We start from the raw sequence: 18,202 nt of genomic DNA on the forward strand, positions 1-18,202 counted from the left end.
GTGATGAAACATATGACCAAAGACAGGAACACAAACAGTGCAGGGTCTTAGAGGCAGGAGCTGATGCAGAAGCCATGGAGGGTGCTGCTTACTAGCTTGCTCAGTCTTAAAGAACTCAGGGCCACCAGCCCTGGAATGGCACCACCCACAATAGGCTGAACCCCCCCATCAATCATTAATTAAGAAAATGCTTAAGCTGGGTGGTGGTGGCACACGCCTTTAATCCCAGCACTTGGGAGGCAGAGGCAGGTGGATTTCTGTGAGTTCGAGGTCAGCCTGGTCTACAGTTTGGTTCCTTGAAGAGCATCCTCTACCAGATAAGGAACTGCTGGGCACTGAAAATAACCCATTTTCAAATAACGTCTCATTCCCAGGAACAAGGCACTAGGATTTGAACACATCTTTTTGAGGAAAACAGTCAGATACATTATGTCATTTTGTAGATGGCATGAAGGTCCAAGGGCCCTTCACTCACCAGAAGTCACAAAGCCTGTTCAGCATAGCCCTGGAGGTCCTCCCACAATAGGTCTGGGCATGAGGGCCATCTTCCTGCTTGAAGCCCACCATGCCCCTCGGCGCCTGCACAGCCAGCTCCCAACAGCCAATGCTCCCAACAGCCAATGCTCCCAACACGCAATGCTTACAACAGGCAGCACACACGTGCTGCCCCTCTCTGGCCCTGCTTATCTGCCTTCCCTCTGCTGGGATCTGACAAAAGCTTATACTGTTTCCCTGGGCCGTGGGAAGGAGCTGGGTGGTGACCTGCCTGTGTCTCAAATCAGACGGGGACCCAAGATACAGAGGGCCCTCTGAGTCTCCAGAGCCCTAACGTCTTCAGAGCTCTTTGATCAGAGCTTTGAAGAAAGGGAGCAAACTCGGGCCCCTGTATTGCAGTGAAGGGTTTTTCTGGTCTCAGGCAGTGCATGCCAGAGCACTGGGGCTTTGTACTGATGAAGGACTTGAAAGGCTCAGTGAGAGCCTAGACTGGGGGTGGCGAGATAAGGACACAGGGAGGCAGTAGGCCTGAGTGAGACGATGCTGCTATATCCCTAGAGCTGCACTGGCTGTGGCATCAAAGCCAGGCACCCTCAGGACAACTGAAGCAGGGCAGTCAAGAGTGGGGTATTCCCCTCACTGCCTCCTCCCCTTCTCCTCATCTCTCTTACATTTTTGAGACTTGTGAAGATTCTGTTAGCAAGCATGGCAGGCAACAGTCTCATGGTACGCCACACCTACAAATATCAATAATCAAACTCTCACCCCAGGATTTTTTTATTCCACTCTATAACAGTTTAGAAATCCAAAATGCTGATTGCAAGATTGCAAAGTATGAAACTATGTCTCATGAATGGCTGTGCCTCCCGGTTTGAAAATACACTAAGAGGGACTGGAGAAATGGCTCAGTGGTTGTGAGCACTTGCGAATCTTCTAGAAGACCAGAGTTTGGTTCCCAGAACCCATATAACTCTATCCCCAGGGGATGTAATACCCTCTTCTGGCTTCTGCAGTGCCAGGATGCAAACACACACACACACACACACACACACACACACACAAACACACACACACAAATACATACAAATTAGGTTTTTAAAAATATTAAAAAAACATACATATTCACACAAATCACACAAATGTAAAAGGACCCCTTAGTATTCATGGAAGAGTGAACCAATGAACCTGTCAACCTATAGGGTGCTAAAGTCATTCATATAAAACAGCACTGTATTTGCATGCACATTTTCATTATATTTGCATATGTGTTATATTTGCATAGGATATATACCTCTTCCTATATATTTAAATTATCTAGAGCTGACCTATAATATACAAGTAGCCGTTATATTATAGTTGTTAGGAAATACTGACAGAATATTTTTAACCCCTATTTGGTTAATCCCAGGTTAATTCAAAGATCAGAGCCCATGTAAACAGACTACACCAAACACAACACTTGAAACGAAAGAAGGAAGAAGGATAACCTCATTTTACACATCTTATAGGTCAACTAAAAGTTCATTTGTGGGTCTATATTTTCCCCCATTTAAGTATAATTTCTGAATCCTGACCTACAAATGTCACTACGGGACACAATTTTCTCTTCAGAACCTCATTGTCAGCTAAAGGCTCAAACTCAACCATAAAATCTTCCACTGAGTCCAGAGACAGAATTTCTTACCAGATCCACCTTTGCAGAGGAAGCTCCTAGCCCAGAGACATTGATGGTTTCTGGGTATCTTGGGAGATGCTGGTGGGGAAAAGGATTTCAGCTCTCCCCTGCTCTGTACCAGTCACAAAAGTCACTGCTCAGGGCTGGGGAGATGGCTCAGCTGATGATGTGCTAGCCATACAAGCATAGGACCTGAGTTCGGATCCCATGTAGAGAGTTCTGTGGCTTAGCACTCCCAGTCATCCCAGCGCTGGGGAGGCAGACAGACACAGGTGGGTCCTGGAGCTCCTGGTCAGCCAGTGTAGCTTCAAGTTCAGTAAGAGACCCTGTCTCAAGAATGAAGGTGCACGGTGTCTAAAGAGGACACCACCCTCAACCTCTGGCCACCACATACCTGTACATTGATGCATGAATGTATACAAACATACACAAAGAAAACCTTTCCAACATGAGACACATTGCCATGAGCCTCTCCCTCCCTGGGTCACACAGCATCCTACACAAGACTCAGTCTAACCTTGAAAGCCCACGGCAGAAGCCCCACACCGAACCCTTAGTGGTGGTCATACAGTGCTCCATGGTCTCATTCCCACCATGCATCTGGATTTGAGCCACATGACTGGGGTGCCTAGAAGTCCGGGTTTTATCCATGGCCCTCCAAGTCCACAGCAGCAAAACAGAGACTTGATTACCCAAATGCCCCAGATTTACTCTCCTGGTCCCATCCTTTTCTGCTACCCAAAGAAGCAACAACGAAAACAAACTGCAGGCTCACCAATTGTCCCCTCCCTGTGCCAATCAGAGCTTGGCACACAGCAATCATGAAGCAGGGAACTTGGCTCCTCTGGTTCATTCTGCAGACTCATTCAGCGGGGCTGCACTTTCCTGCCACTCAGCCCTATTTGAAGCCAGTTTTCATACCCCATGGAAGCTCCAGCCACTCACCTACGTGGCTGGAGTTTTTGACAAACCAGCTGCCAACAGAAGCCAAGTAGGAAAGGTCCCAGGGTAGTACCCAGAGGGCCACAGCCTGGAGCACCAGACCATCCTCTCGACTGACGGTGACCTCAACATTTTACAACCACAGGCAGGAAGTAGAGCCAGGCCTCTAGATGTCAGGAGCCAGCAAGGAAGAAAGCATTACTTACCTGGGGGACAGATGCACTCGGAGGGGGCTTCCCGAACTGTCCGCAGCTTGGCCACTCCATCCAACTTCTGAACCAAGAAGACAAAAAGTTGGGGGAGAAGGGTCAGTTGCAGAACAGAGAAGTGGAAAACTGCACAACAGTGCTGAAGGGTCTCCAGTATTTTCCAGAACACTTCTTAAAAGCTCAGTAAATTCTACGGGCGGTATTCTAATGAGAAGAAGCAATAGTAAACACTGAACAAGTCTGAATATCACTGATGTCTCCTCAACAGAGGACGTCACAATTCTACTGGGCTCCATGTTTAAGCACAATAGGAGAAGCAGCAGAGGTGGCTTCCTGCCAGGCAAGGGAAGCTGAAAGGAAGGCGTATGGGAGAGACTTTGGGGCAGGGGTGGATTAAAACTGGTCCTCTGGGTACCCAAGAGCTGTCCTCTCTTCACCCAGGAATCTCCACAGACCCTCTCTCCCATAGTCTTGGGATCCTGGCCTAATTCACTATGACATTTTCCTTTCTTCCTTCCCAGGGGATCCTTGGCCTAGATATTTCGGTTCAGTAGAATTGAACAAAAGTCTCCATGCATGCCCAGCCCTGTGCTGGACATGGGAGAGAAGGAAAGAAATGCCACAGGGGTGGCATGCTACTGTGGTAACTCACAGGGACAGCTCTGGTGCGCTCGTGGCCTGAGCTGACCTCCCGGAAAATCTTTGGTTGCTGGGAATTGAATCCAGAACCTGCTGCCGGCTAAACACATGCTGTACCACTGAGCTATCCAGCCATAGAGCAACTTCTGGGGCCAGCATTAAAAGTTGTCCCAAGAGAGATGTAAGCTTGGAAGAAGCTGGCCCACCATCTCATCCCAGATGAGCCAGGGCTCAAGTCCTGAAAGGATAATGGCATCAGATTCTCAGCTCCCTCTGGACCTAGACTTCTGCTCTAGTCTAGAGTACCCAAGCTAGCCCCTGTGAGCCAGGCCCAACCCCCAGAAGCCCTATCCCTTAGCAGGAGGCCTGCTCCATCAGGGACAGCAGCAAACATCAGTCATCTCTCATTTTCAGCCTCGCTAAGGGTCTGAGACTTGTGTACCGGGACATCTCCTCCTATCCCTGCTGAACAGGAAGTGAGCCTGCACAGAAACTGCAGGCCTAGGCAGGACCTCAGGACTCTTTCCCCAAGTCTCTGCAGACATTCTACAGTAGTTTCCAAAAGGAAAGAATCCTTTAGCCGCAGTAGCTCACTGTGCAGGCAGCTCTCTAAGCTAGACGTAACAGCAGGTCTTCATTCCCTTCGGAACAAAGCATCCGATGTTGGAGATGACCTTTTAACAACGCCGGTCGCACCTGGATTGCTCTCTTACAGGGCAAGAGCTGAGGGGCACACAGTGACTTTAAAGCTATGCTCATCTTAAAATAAAAACTCACGTGGGAATTACACATGAGAGAAAAGCACTCCTGGCAAAGGCTACCAGGAGTTTCCCAGGCCACTGGGGTTGAGTTTTTGTGTTGTGTCCTATCCTGCCTCCCTGTACACATTCGTTTTTCTCAATAGGTCATGAACATGCAGTTTTATCTGGGGGTTCTGCCCCTCCCTCCCTCCTTCCCTTCCTCACTCCTCTCTCCCTTCCTCCTTCCCTCCCCCTCCCTCCTTGCCTCAACTCCAGCCCCTCCCCATCGAGGAGTTTGAAAACACAGCTGAACTCCACAGGAAATGTTTGAGTTAGAAACTCAATCCCAAAATCTTTATGCTTTTTTCTTTTTAAATTCTAAGAGACTCTTTTGTGTCCAGACTTCTAAAATGTGATTTAAAGGCCTCGACTCTTTTCGTTCCATTTTCTGGCGGTACCCCGGCATCTGCATACAATATGGCCCTGGGTTTCCAAACGCAAACATGGCCTTCCTTGCACAGTAAACAAAGGATGAATTTCTGAGAACAGGCAAGAAGCTTTGGGAGTGTTCCTCTCCAGAAGCCCAGAGAGGAAAACAGGGAGTTTGGAGGCAACTCACAGGGGAACAACGAATAAGGGAAAATCTCAATTTCCCACTGTGATCTGTTGATATATTTATTAATGGCCTGTAAGAGCTCAAAACGTCTGCTCACATCTCAAACGGTTTTGAATAGATGGGAACCACAGATGAGTACACAAGAAAACAATGAGTTAATGGGGTTGGAGAAATGGCTCATCAGCTAAGAGCACGTACTGCTTTTCCAGAGGACCCGAGTTTGATTCCCAGTAGCCATGTCAGGCAGTCACAACCACCTCTAACTCCAGCTCCAGGAACATTCGATTCTTGCAATCACCTGTACTCACCTGTACACACACACACACACACACACACACACACACACACACCCCACACACCCCCCCCACACACTTTAAAATTATAAAAATTTTTCTTTAAAACAAAAGAATTGAGCTGAATTTGGCATACACCCATAGTCCCAGCTACTCTGCTCTTCTGGGGTATGAGGCAGGAGGATTGCTTGAATCCAGGAATTTTAGACCAGCCTGAACTACATATTGAGACCCCAGTTCAAAGATAAAAAGAAAACAATAGTAAAAGTGTGCGATGATTTATTTCAGTGAAATGCCTGCCGTAAATGCAACCATAAAACATTCCTATCTTTTGGCTGAAAATCCCTACTCTAGGGACTTTTCTTCAAAATAAACCCCAAGAAGTAAATCAACAAAAGAAAAAAAAAGTATTTTTGGGTATTAGGAAAGAATGGAGATTCCCTTGATAAAGCCATTACAGTCAAGAAACAGCGTTAGGAAAACGAGTGTAGCAAGGAATCAGGTTTATAACACGGCCTAAGTAGCATCCAAACAGAGCCGAACTGAGACTGCAGTGGCTTATTTAATGGGTTAATTCTGGATCTGGGCAGACAGTTCAGTTGCACATGCATGCACGGATGAGGACTGGCGTTCAGAGCATCACGTAAATGCTGGATGGATATGGTGGTCCACCTGTAACCTCAGCTCAAGAGCAGACGGGGGCAGGGAGGGGGGTCGCAAGTGGGAGAGCTAGGCTAGCTGGAGTGGCAACCTGTGGCTTTAAGGGACTGCCTCAACACCTAAAGTGGGGGTACCTGATGTCAACATGGCTTCCACATGCATGAGAACACATGTGAATACACACATATTCACACACAGAGAGATATACACACCACTTGCGCGCACGCGCGCGCGCGCACACACACACACACACACACACGCACGCACGCCCCATACGTTATTCTATTCTAGGGATATTCAGTAGTAGAATATTTACCGAGTGTACGGTTTGATCCTCAACAGTGAGAAAGAAAAACTGAAGTGTTAGAAGTTCTGTGTTGTTCTGGTGTAGTCCTCTCAGAAGAATAGAAAAACTTTCAAAGAAGCACAAGAGCCAAGCGGGGCTTCCGAGGCTGCCCTGTGGGTGCTGTCTTTGGAGACTGGGTCTCACTATATAGCAACGTCAGCTTGGAACTCGATGTGTAGATCAGGCTAGCCTGGAACTCAGGAGATTCCTCCTGCCTCTGCCCTAAGTGTGGGAATAAAGGCGTGTGCTACAGTGCTCAGTCAATTTCTTTTCTGAGACAGAGTTGCGATGTAGGTGAGGATGACCTTGAACTCCCCATCCTCCTGCTTCCACCTCCCAAGTGCTGGAATTGCAGGCGTGTGCCATCATATTCAACTGAAGGGTCTTTTTGATTTTTTTTCCCTTTTAAACAAAGACAAGTCAGTCAACTGCAGGATTGGTTCATGTGGATCACAGGTTCCACAAACAGCGGAACGAAGGCTTACCTGGGACCAAACCACATATTTTCTGCCCCCATTTCTCCTTCAAGAGGAAAGATATATACAGGTCACATCACTGCTAGCACTAATGAGGGTACAGCATTTCCCCACCACTCCAAATACGGAGAAGCTGCTGATGCTGATGGTAACAGCAGCACTGAAGTACCATCAACGGTCTTCAAGCCTCCTGGTGACACCTACAGATGGGGGAAATGAGACTAGGAGAAGAAAAGTGTTTGATCTAGGTCCAAATCGTAGTGCCAACTGACTCCAAGCCAAAGCAAGATGACTTCTGCTGCTTCCAAGCAATTTTCATGTCTCCCAAAAGCCGGGTCCTGGGAGTTGTGGGGCCAGTTCAGTTCAGTTGATAAAATGCTACTATGCAAGCGTGAATACCTGAGTTCAATCCCCGGCATCCATATAAAAAGCTAGGTGCAGTACCAGAACATGCTTTCAGTGTAGTACTGGGACAGCAGAGACAGGCAGGTTCCCAGGGCTTGTTGGGAAGCCAGTCTGGACAAATCAGTGGGCCCCAGGTCCCAGTGAGGGTCTCAAAAAACCAGGTAGAGTACTTCTACAGAATGACACCTGAGGTGGATCTCTGACCTCCATGTACATGTGCATACATGTGCATGCATGCACACCCATGCAGCTGTGCTCACACACACATGCCTCTGAGTATATACCCCCCCCCACACACACATGTCCCCCAAAACTATTCTGATAGAAACCAGGGCTATGCTTGAGAAAGGTTGACTGAGTGGAAGACACTGAGTACAGGTCACACAGGTGGTCGAGTCTGTCTGTCTGGACCACAGGTGAATATGATTATGAACTGGTTCAGCATAGGGCTGAACATCAGAGAGCATGGACTCTAATGGATGGACAGCAACTAAAACCAAAAGGCACCTAGGAAGCCAGAGGATCCCAAGACGGAACACAGGTAGTGACCAACAAATCTAACTATATCACCGTGGCTCCAAGGTCCTCCCTCTTCTGCAGGGATTCATGCCACGAGCCTTGTGGATGCTGAATACTGCAAACAGTACCAAATCCCACAGAAACAATAGTTTTCTGCACACACTTGTAAAGTTCACTGGATAGAAAAGACTCATACTAACAATAAAGCAGGACAACTATAGCAATATCCCGCAACAAAGCGTGTTAAAAGTGCTGTGCTCTCTCAGAACACTGGGTTGTGCTGTCCTGTCGTTCTCAGGATGCTATCTATATGACATGATACCTTGCCTACGTGATGAGATGGCCAAGGAGAATGATCAGGAATTGTGACACAGAGTTAGGTTACTAGTGACCTTCGGACACTCCTCAGGAGGACAATCGTGTGCCTCAGGTGATTCTAGGCCATCGAGCCCTGAAAATGCCAGGTGGGTAGAACATACAGTGTAGATGCAGTGGGGAAAAACATGATTCATATCCTAGAATCAGAGGATGGTGTGAGATTTCACCACTTTCCCCAGAGCAGCACGCAGCTGGAAATGTAGAAGGTTTTTTGTTTTTTGTTTTTTTTTTAAATACTCATTATATTCAGACTGTCATTAGTCACGGGCAACTTGAGTCATGGAAAGCAAAACCATGAGGAAAGGAGAATTCTCGTATGTTAGGACCTCGAAGAAGGTGAGGGCTGTGGCTGGCACCAGCTACTTTGCAAATTGTAAAGACAAAAGAAATGATACCCAAACCATGTGCTCTGGTCAGCTAAGCTGTTTCTCACAGGGCTGCGGATAAACGGCGCTGAAAGTGTTCTTCATGCATATTAGGGCTGAATAGAAAAGCACACAAACTTGGGATAACGAGGGACGGGTTTATTCCCATCCAAGAAGGAGGCTATGAGCAAGCAAAGCCAGAAGCGCCTAGTTTGGAGCCAAAGCCATCACTGGGAGGACCATGACCATCCTGTGAGACAGCCACAGAGATTGGATGCCCATGGGACAGCCACAGAGATCCGCTGCCCATGGGACAGTCACAGAGATAGGCTGCCTGTGAGACAGTCACAGAGATCCGCTGCCCATGAGACAGTCACAGAGATCCGCTGCCCATGAGACAGTCACAGAGATAGGCTGCCCATGAGACAGTCACAGAGATCTGCTGCCCATGAGACAGTCACAGAGATCCGCTGCTCATGGAACAGTCACAGAGATCCGCTGCCTGTGGGACAGTCACAGAGATCCGCTGCCCGTGAGACAGCCACAGAGATCTGCCGAGGGCCCATTCAGGTAGTAAGGACAGTCCCTGTGAGTAGAAGTGGGTGAGGAAACTATCCGGGGTCAGGAGAACTACTGGAAAGGACTACAGGGAACAGCAGCTAGAACACACTCAGGGAACCAAAGGACACCGTGTCCTGGAGTGGACACCATAAAGCAGTTCTCCAAAATATGCCACAAAGGGCACCTGGAGGGTCCTGCCTCAGCAAGAGGGGACAATCAATCTCAGGTTACGCTGTGTGTCACTGGCACACACAAATGTTCCTGTAACATTGTAATGGAGCAAAAACATCCCATTCGTATAGTGACATCATCGCTATGGTCACAGCACACATCTTACATACGTGTTTGTGGTGATACTGACGTGAGCATGCCTATGGTGGCATGTGCAACACATGTTAGCGAGGGCCACACTGAACCGCTGTCCCATGCCATCCACATCTGTGTGCGTGCGCGCTCCCATGTTGCCATGACAACGAATTCTCTCTATTGGAAACTGAGCTACATTTCTTGATTTGGTTTTTTAAAGGTTATTTTTCCTTGCTTGTTTTGAGACAGGCTCTCTAGCCCATGCTGGCCTTGATTTCCCTCAGTGGCTGAGGATAACCTTGAACTTCCTGTCTCTCTGCCTCTACCTCTCAAGAGCTGGAATTACTGATGCGATTCATGCTATTCAGTTTACACAGTGTTGGGGATTGTCTCATACATGCTTGGCAAGTTCTACTCAGACTGAACTACGGGCCCAGGATGGCTCAGTAGGTAAAGGGACATGCTCCCAAACCGGATAACTTGAGTTCAACCCTGGGACTTACATGATAGAAGGAGAAAACTGACTCCAGCAAGTTTTCCTCTGACCTCCATACATGTGCCATGGAACATGAACCCCCTCACACACAGACACACACACACACAGATACATAGAGACCCCCCACAGAGACACACACGTGAACACACACGCATATACTAAAACGTAATTCAAACACACAACCATCGAGCTCCACTCTCAGTCCCGAAAGCTCCATTTTGAGCTATGACAGCAAAACTCATGAATATTTATACCAACTTTGAAACTCCAACACTCAGTAGAAATTACCACCAGGAAAATGGGGTCCAGGATGAGAAAAATCAATTAATCAAAACTCCACAACGGCCACAGATGTTGGAATTAGCACGGAGACATAAGACAGCTACTGCAACTGTGCGCATGTGTTCCAGAAGGGGGGGGGGGGGGACACCAAGGACGTCACAGAGACCCAAATCAGAATCCTGGAGGTGAAAACAGCCGTGTCTGACACGAAGAACACAACGGGGGAACTAATGGCAGATTAACCGCGAAAGAGAAGACCAGCGAAGCTAGGGATAATAGAAAGCATTCGCACCGAACACAGAAAGAACTTCTTGAAAAAGGAAAACAGAGAAGAGAGGCAGGGACTGTGGGCTTCGGGAGGCTAACTACATGGAGTGGAGCCACCGGAGGAGAAGAGAGTTGAAAGAAACATTTGAGGAGGCAAAGTTCGAGAACGTTTTCTGATATGATGGAAGCTACAAACCCATTTATCCAAGAATCTCAGTAGAACACAAAGATGAGCAATAAGAGAGTCTGTAGCTGGAGGCCAGCAAGATGGCTCAGCAGGAGAAAGTGTTTGCTGAACAAGCCTGACAACCTGAGATTGATCCCTGGGACCCATGGAGGAAGGAGAGAACAGACTCTCAAAGGTTGGCCTCTGACCTCTGTACCACACGTGGACCACGCACACACACACACACACACACACACACACACACACACACACACTAGGGGGGTTGTTAGCTAGGTATGGTGACTCATGTCTGTAATCCCAGCATGTGAAAGGCTGAGGCAGGAGGATTTTCAGCATGAGCTAGAGTTGCATTCTATATCATAATCAGATTGCTAAAATCAATAATAAAGAGAATGTTAGTGGGTGGAGGAGGTGTATAGGATGTGGTTCTCAGAATTCTCACATAATGCTGACAAGAATCTGAAGTGAGCCAGGTGGTGGCAGCACATGCCTTTAATCTAGGAATTAGGAGGAAGAGGCAGGTGGATCTCTGTGAGTTTGAAGCCAGCTTGGTCCACAAAGTGAGTTCCAGGACAGTCAGGGCTGTAACACAGAGAAACCATCTCGAAAAACAAACCAACAAATAAACAAACAAAAACAAAACAAAATGCTAGGTGAAACAGCTCTGAACAATTCAGTAGTTTCTTAACCCGTGAGCCAGGTGTGGTAGGAGGTGTCTAGTACCAGCACTCAGGAGGCTAGGCCTGGAGCATTGCCATGAGCTCAAGTCTACTCCAGGCTACATAGAAAGTCCTAGGCCAACCTGGTTTAAAGAGTGAAGTCCTGGCTGGACATGATGGCTCACACTTCTAATCCCAACACCCAGGCAGGAAGATCACGGTGAGCTGGAAGTGGGGCGACGTATGAGTTGAGGCTAGCCTGGGCTATGGTGTAAGCTCCTGTCTCAAAATACAAAACAAAACAAGGCCTGGCAAGATGGCTCACTAAGGAAAGGTGTCTGCGGTCCAGCCTAACACCCTGAGCTCAGTCCCCAGGACCTACAAGGTGGAAGGACAGATCCCACCCCTGCAAGTTGTCCTTTGACTTCAACATGCCCATACACACACTAAATAAAGAAGTGGTTTTTTTTTTTTTTAAAGAAGAACTAAACCTAATCAAAAGTAACAGAAATTCAGTGATTCTTGATGGGCTGGCAGAGGGATGGAAAGAAGAAACATCAAGCAAGCATGAAGAAATTTGGAGCGCAGCAGCTAAAGGCAAGAACTTGATTGTTGGAAAGGTCCCAAGCCGGCAAATGTATCGAAATGTATCAAGTTGTATAACTTAAGTGAACGTCCTTGTAGGCCAATCACAAATGAAGGAAAACAATGAAATAGTTCCAGGTCCTCACTTCCAAAGGCTCGGGCGGTTTGGGGGACCATAGGCAGGTGTTCTGGGGTCAGCGAGCATCTCGCTGAGCTTCAGGTGCCCACTCCCCGGCAACCCCCAGTAACAGGTAAAACCTCCCTGCAAAGGCAAACAGGAACTGGAGAGCCGCTGGGCTGGCCCAGGCGTTTGGCAGAGCTGCCAGACTCTTCTGGAAGGAATGTGGCTTTAATCAGTGACTCCCATCAGCTCGCCGAGCCACTCTCTTCCAAACCACATCAGCAGGCAGATTTCCTGAAGACTGCGTGTTTCAAAGTGCACGCTAATGTATTGAAAGGGGTGGTCTACGAACAAAACCCAGTTCCTTGGGAACCCTCCGTTCGTGTTCCTATTCATTCGCTTTGCTGGGCACGCATCACGTCCCATTGGACCCACTGTGAGGGTTCCTCACACAGAGCTGACAGGAAGAGATCCCTTCTGAGGCCCTCCTGCTGGATAGAGGCTTTCTACCACAGCTTTTGGCTGCGTGAGGAGACTCCTCAGGCTGCTGGGAGACAGACAGGCTGAGCCTCCTGCACATGACATTCAGGGTCTCTACGGTCTCGGGCGCTTGTCAGACCCTGCCTAAAACTAAGCATCCGCTCTCTGCTTCCAGCTCATCACAGCGTCTGCATCCAAGCAGGTAGATTGCAGTGGCTGAGGACAGTTACGACTATGGCTGAACATGAAACTATCAAGTTTACTTAAAACGCTAGAACCTGAGGAAATGACCCAGGGGGTAAAATGTTTGCCCTGCAAGGATGAAGACTTGGCTTTGGTTCCCCAGAGCTCACGAAAACCCAGGAATGAAGGTGTGAGATGGGAATCCCAGCACCAGAGAGGAGACAGGATGGTCTCTAGGGTTTGAGGTCTCTAACCTAACCTGATCTCTAGGCTCAGGGGAAAGCTTGTCAGCAGAGAAAGGTGGTTACACAGTTTGATGATTAGCCTGACACACACATGATAGAAGAGAATAAATTCTTGCTAGTTATAAACAAATAAATAAAATATATTTTTTTACCTGCTCAGAGCCATCTTGATGGCCTGAAATCTAATGTTAATTTAAAAACATATAGAGAGTAACTGAGGAAGACAGCTGACATCAGACTCCAGCATGTGTGCACGCACACAAACACACACACACACATGCATTCACACCTTTACATGCATGCATACATGTAAAAACATGTGTTTTTCTGTAAATCAATTACACAGTTTCGGAGCATAACCTCTGGAGATGACATATCATGTCACAATGCTTTGGGATGAACACACCCGGTAGTTCCCTTTCACACAGCAAACTCGAATTTGATGATGTCATGGGCTAACTGGTGTTCCCATCAAATTTCTATGATGAAGTCCTGATCCCCAGTAGCTCAGAATGTGCCTGATACTGAAAATTTGAGAGATAATTGAGGCAAAATGAAGTGGACACAAGAGTAGACCCTGACCCAAGAGGTCAGTGTCCTAATAAGAGGGGACCAAGACACAGACACACAATGCAGGAAGCTGACAGGCAGATACAGCAACAACACAGCCATGTGCAAGCCAAGAGCAGCCTCAGAAGAGAGCAACCCTGTCAACACTGTGATGCCAGACTTCTGGTTGCCAGAGTTAAGAGAAAATCCATTCCTGCTACTCAAGCCACCCAGCCAGTGGTGCTTAGTCATGGCAGCTTAGCACACTAATGCCCACCAGGTCTCAAAGACAACCCCGTCCTGACTCTGCTCTTCCAGACTGCCCACCAGAACCTTTCACGGACTAAACAAAGGAGCAGCAAGGAGTCTGCCAGGACCAGGGAGCAGGGCCAAGTGAGGCCCCAGAGAACAGCTAGTGAGCTTCCCAAAAGGTCTTCTGCACTAGACATTAGCAGTCCTGTAGCCACAACTCCAGGTTAGCAAGGCAGAGGTGAGGGTCTTAAGGGCCCCATGGCTTCCCTGCACCCTGCTGGAGAAAACCTAAGAGAGCCCCCTGCATCCCCACAGAGATCCAGTGAGGCAGGTTCTGCCACCCTTTTCTCAGCAGAGCAAGTTGGGGCCTAGAAAAGCCAGCTGCAATTCCCACAAAGGAGCTACACAGTGCCCACTGCGGGGGGGTTCTTGGGAGAACCTAGGTAGAAAAGTTTCTACCAAAGAGCACAGGCTAGCTGGTCCCATGTGGGCAAATGATAGTCACTCTGCTGGATTCCTTTGCAGGTCCCCACATGTAGGTTCATGCAGACCAACTCGCACACACCCACACATATGCACAAACTCTCACATCCATGCATGTGTGCACTTATGCTCACACATGCAGAAATCTAGCCACACTCACATGCAAGCATGCACACTCACCTACAGTCACATACAGGCAGGTACTCACACAATATACCGTTTCACATGCATGCATATGGTCACACACAGGCATGCACTCACACATACATGCTGGTGCATATCTATATACCCAGGTACACACATACAGACACACACTCATAAGCACAGACAGTTTTGCTCCTTTACATCATGTCGTGTTCTTACGTGTTACTAGCCTACTGTCACCACGGGAATGCTCTTCATCGCCTGTACCACAACTGGGGTCTGAGGACAAGACATCGGGGACCACAGCAGACCTTCACCACACAAAAGGTAGCTACACAAATGCACAGGCCCTGCCTTCTTGGTGGAGTGTTTTTTCCCCTGGAGGACCAAACTCGAGTCAATTTTATTTAAATTGTTTCTTTTAAAAAAAAAGCCAGACTGCATTCTAATTGTTTTATGATTTGTTTCACAACTCAAAGTTGGAAATAAATCCCACATTGGATGTTCACACTGCCCATCTGAAAGCACCCCCGCCTGGCCCCTCGGCCCAGATTTCCTGGCTACATCAGGGAAATAAATTCTCTCATTTACAAATGTGAACTGAAGCAGATGTGTGAAGCCTTCGGCTCTCCAGGTTTATCACGAGCACTTAGGCGTGTTTGTGCTGCACCGTGCAGCCGCAGAGCCAGGCTAACTCAGCCATCATAGCAAATGCACTGGTCTTTTGCCCATCACAATGACAAATGCATAGTTCTTTCCATGAGCGCTTAGGCTTTTATTTTTGGTCATAAATACGACTTTTTAATTATGTGGGAAGTCTCTCCTCCTGCACAAACGAGAAACCCAGAAAAATGGGGTCATGAGATCAGTTCTGTGTTTGCTGTCTCTCTACTACCAAGCAACGAGCCTCGGCCCTGGGGACTCAAACCTAAAGGTGTGTTAATATGTGTGTGTGTGTGTGTGTGTGTGTGTGTGTGTGTGTATGTATATATATATATATATTTCATTGTATGGCTTTAATAGGATAGCAGGATCACAGTGTTCAGTTTGTATTGTACTTTGCTTTGCTTGGGGTATTTTGAATCAAAGTCTCACTGTGAATTCATACACAGGAATCCATCTGCCCTCAAACTATGCTGCCTCAGCCTCCCGAGAACTGGGATGTGTACCACTATGCCCAGCTAACAGTTAGCCAACAGGCCTACACGGCCATTCTTTCTGGGTTCAATGAAGGCATTCTGGGACCGAGTGCCCTTAGAGTGCTCACAATGCACAGAGCACTTCCCACTTTACTCCCACGGAAACCATGCCAGGCAGGCACTACAATCCCTGCTTAACAGACGAGCAAACTGAAGTTTAGAAAAAGTCAGTTACCCAAAGTCACCAAGCTGAGAAACGGCAGAGCTGGCATGGGGACCTGGGTCTGCTTAAGGCTAATGTCTTCCGTATACCCACCACTTACAGATGTCTGCAAAGTGTGTACACCAGCAGAACAGGCTGCTGTCCCTGCTACTCTGCACTCAATGGCAGCTTCCCACAGGTAGGTCAAAGGGCTGGGCAAAGGGCACGAGGCAAGAAGTGTGGGGGATGGGTTCAGAAGTACACGCTCAGATGTTCAGACGTTGCTGCTCCTCTCGGGGAGGGTGACTCCTTCCTCCCCGAATGGAAGGAGCAGAGGCCACTGGAGATGCTAGTGAGAAGCTGGAAGCCATCCATGCAAAACCATCCATGCAGGTGGGCATCTAAAAGAGGCCAAAGTGTAGTCTGGTGGTGGAGCAATTGCCCATAATGAGATGCCTCAGTTCCATCTCCAGCAGCGCCAGGAAATCGTGGGTTGTCAGAGGGAGGGAGAGGGCTTCAGTTGCCTTTCTCTAGGCCATGCACTGCTGTGACTTTCTGTAAACTACATCTGTAAACCCATTTCTCTCTCCAGCGGTTCGTGCTAAATCCCCAAATATGTTTCTGGACATGATGAAGAGATGTTCCTCTGAATGCTTGTGTCAACAATTACAGATTAAAGCTGGGGCTTGCGAGATGGCACAGCGGGTAGAGGCACTTGTAGCCAGACTTGGTCATGTGAGCTCGATCCTTGGAACCCATTTCCCGAAGAGGAAAAAAAAAAAAAAACAAACCCAACAACTTCCTTGGGTTGTCCTCTGACCTCCATATGTAACCCACACACGATACATAAATAAATAAGCATAAAAAATAAAAATAAAGATTAATTCTGACTCTACATGTGGGCCAAGCAAGAACTGGAGGCTGTGTATGGCCACCAGAAAACTTTCCCAGACCGATTTAACTGTCATCTGCAAATTTAGAAGTCAAGCATAGAATAGACCCTGGTGCCTGGCGCTGCCACACACCATTTAAAAAGGTCTCTGTCACCTTCTGCCACAGCGCCCGATTCTGGGAAGAAATCTTTGGCTTTTTCTATCTCTCTTGTAAGGGCCTTTTTTTTTTTTTTCTTTTAGTTGGGGACAAACGCAAAGAAGGACATGAAACCAACTTTGCCCGTCGTGAAGCTAGAGGCAGGACCTCATGATGGACAACAGCTTCAGAGGACCACAGGAGGAGGCGGGGTCAGGGAAAAAGAAATGTTAAGGCAAAGACTGAGGATGAAGCTCTGTGTTTGTCCTGGTTTCACTCTCTGTCGCTGCATTAACCTGGGGGACAAAAGGGTTTTTTATTTGGCTTACGAGTCACGGTCTAGTATTGAGGGAAGTGGAGGCAGGAACCCGGAGGTAGGAACTGAAGCAGAGGTCATGCAGTAACATTGCTTACTAATCTGATTAGCCTGTTCTTTTATACCATCCAGGCCCACCAGCCCAGGTGCCCTACCACGGGAGCCAATCACTCATCAAGAATACGCCCTATAGACTGACCTACAGACCAATCTGATGGAGGCAGTTCCTCAACTGAGGGTCTCGCAGGTGACTCTAGTTTGTGTGAATTGGCCTGACCAACACAGTGATAAAGTGCCAACTATTGACAAGGCCCTAGTGCCAAAATAAACAAATAATAAAATAAGTTAAAACAAAACCTTTTCAAAGCCCTAGGGATGGTCTTCCTTATCTATTTATCCTACATCCCAAAGAATAGCAGACACTGATATACACAGTTTCCTCACAGAACCATGCCCCTGCCTGTGCCAAAAATTACATGGAGGAGACCTCACTGTACATACCATGTGTATAGTTCGATTCAGGTTTTCTGGGATACTATGTAGCCATTAAACAAGACCATAAAGGGGCTGGAGAGATGGCTCAGCAGTTAAGAGCACTGGTTGCTCTTCCAGAGGACTGAGGTTTGATTCCCAGCATTCACATGGTGTCTCACAGCCGTGTGTAACTCTAATCCTACGGCATCTAACGCCCCCTTCTGGCCTCTGCAGGCACTGCATGCTTTGCTATACAGACAGACATGCAGATAGACTACCCATACACGTAGAAATAAAGGTTAGCTGTATGATGGTGGTGCACACCTTTAATCACAACATGTGGGACACAGAGGCAGGCAGATCTCTGCAAGTTCAAGGCCAGCCTGGTCTACAGAGCGAGTCCCAGGACAGCCAGGACTACACACAGAGAAACCCTGTCTAGAAAAACAAAACAAATTCACAACAAAACCCCCAAAAGGTCTAA

General features: G+C 47.8%; 1 protein-coding gene across 1 annotated transcript in view; it reads right to left on the bottom strand.

Moving 5' to 3' along the window:
- Col23a1 (collagen type XXIII alpha 1 chain) overlaps nt 1-18,202 on the bottom strand; it is a 284,377-nt gene that overhangs the window by 256,709 nt on the left and 9,466 nt on the right. The window contains exon 2 of the mRNA XM_038325420.2: nt 3,319-3,385. Within this exon, the coding sequence (XP_038181348.2) occupies nt 3,319-3,385 (67 nt within the window). The remainder of the gene's footprint in view (nt 1-3,318; nt 3,386-18,202) is intronic.

This window comes from Arvicola amphibius, chromosome 4 (genome assembly GCF_903992535.2).
Source record: "Arvicola amphibius chromosome 4, mArvAmp1.2, whole genome shotgun sequence".
Lineage (NCBI taxonomy): Eukaryota > Metazoa > Chordata > Mammalia > Rodentia > Cricetidae > Arvicola > Arvicola amphibius.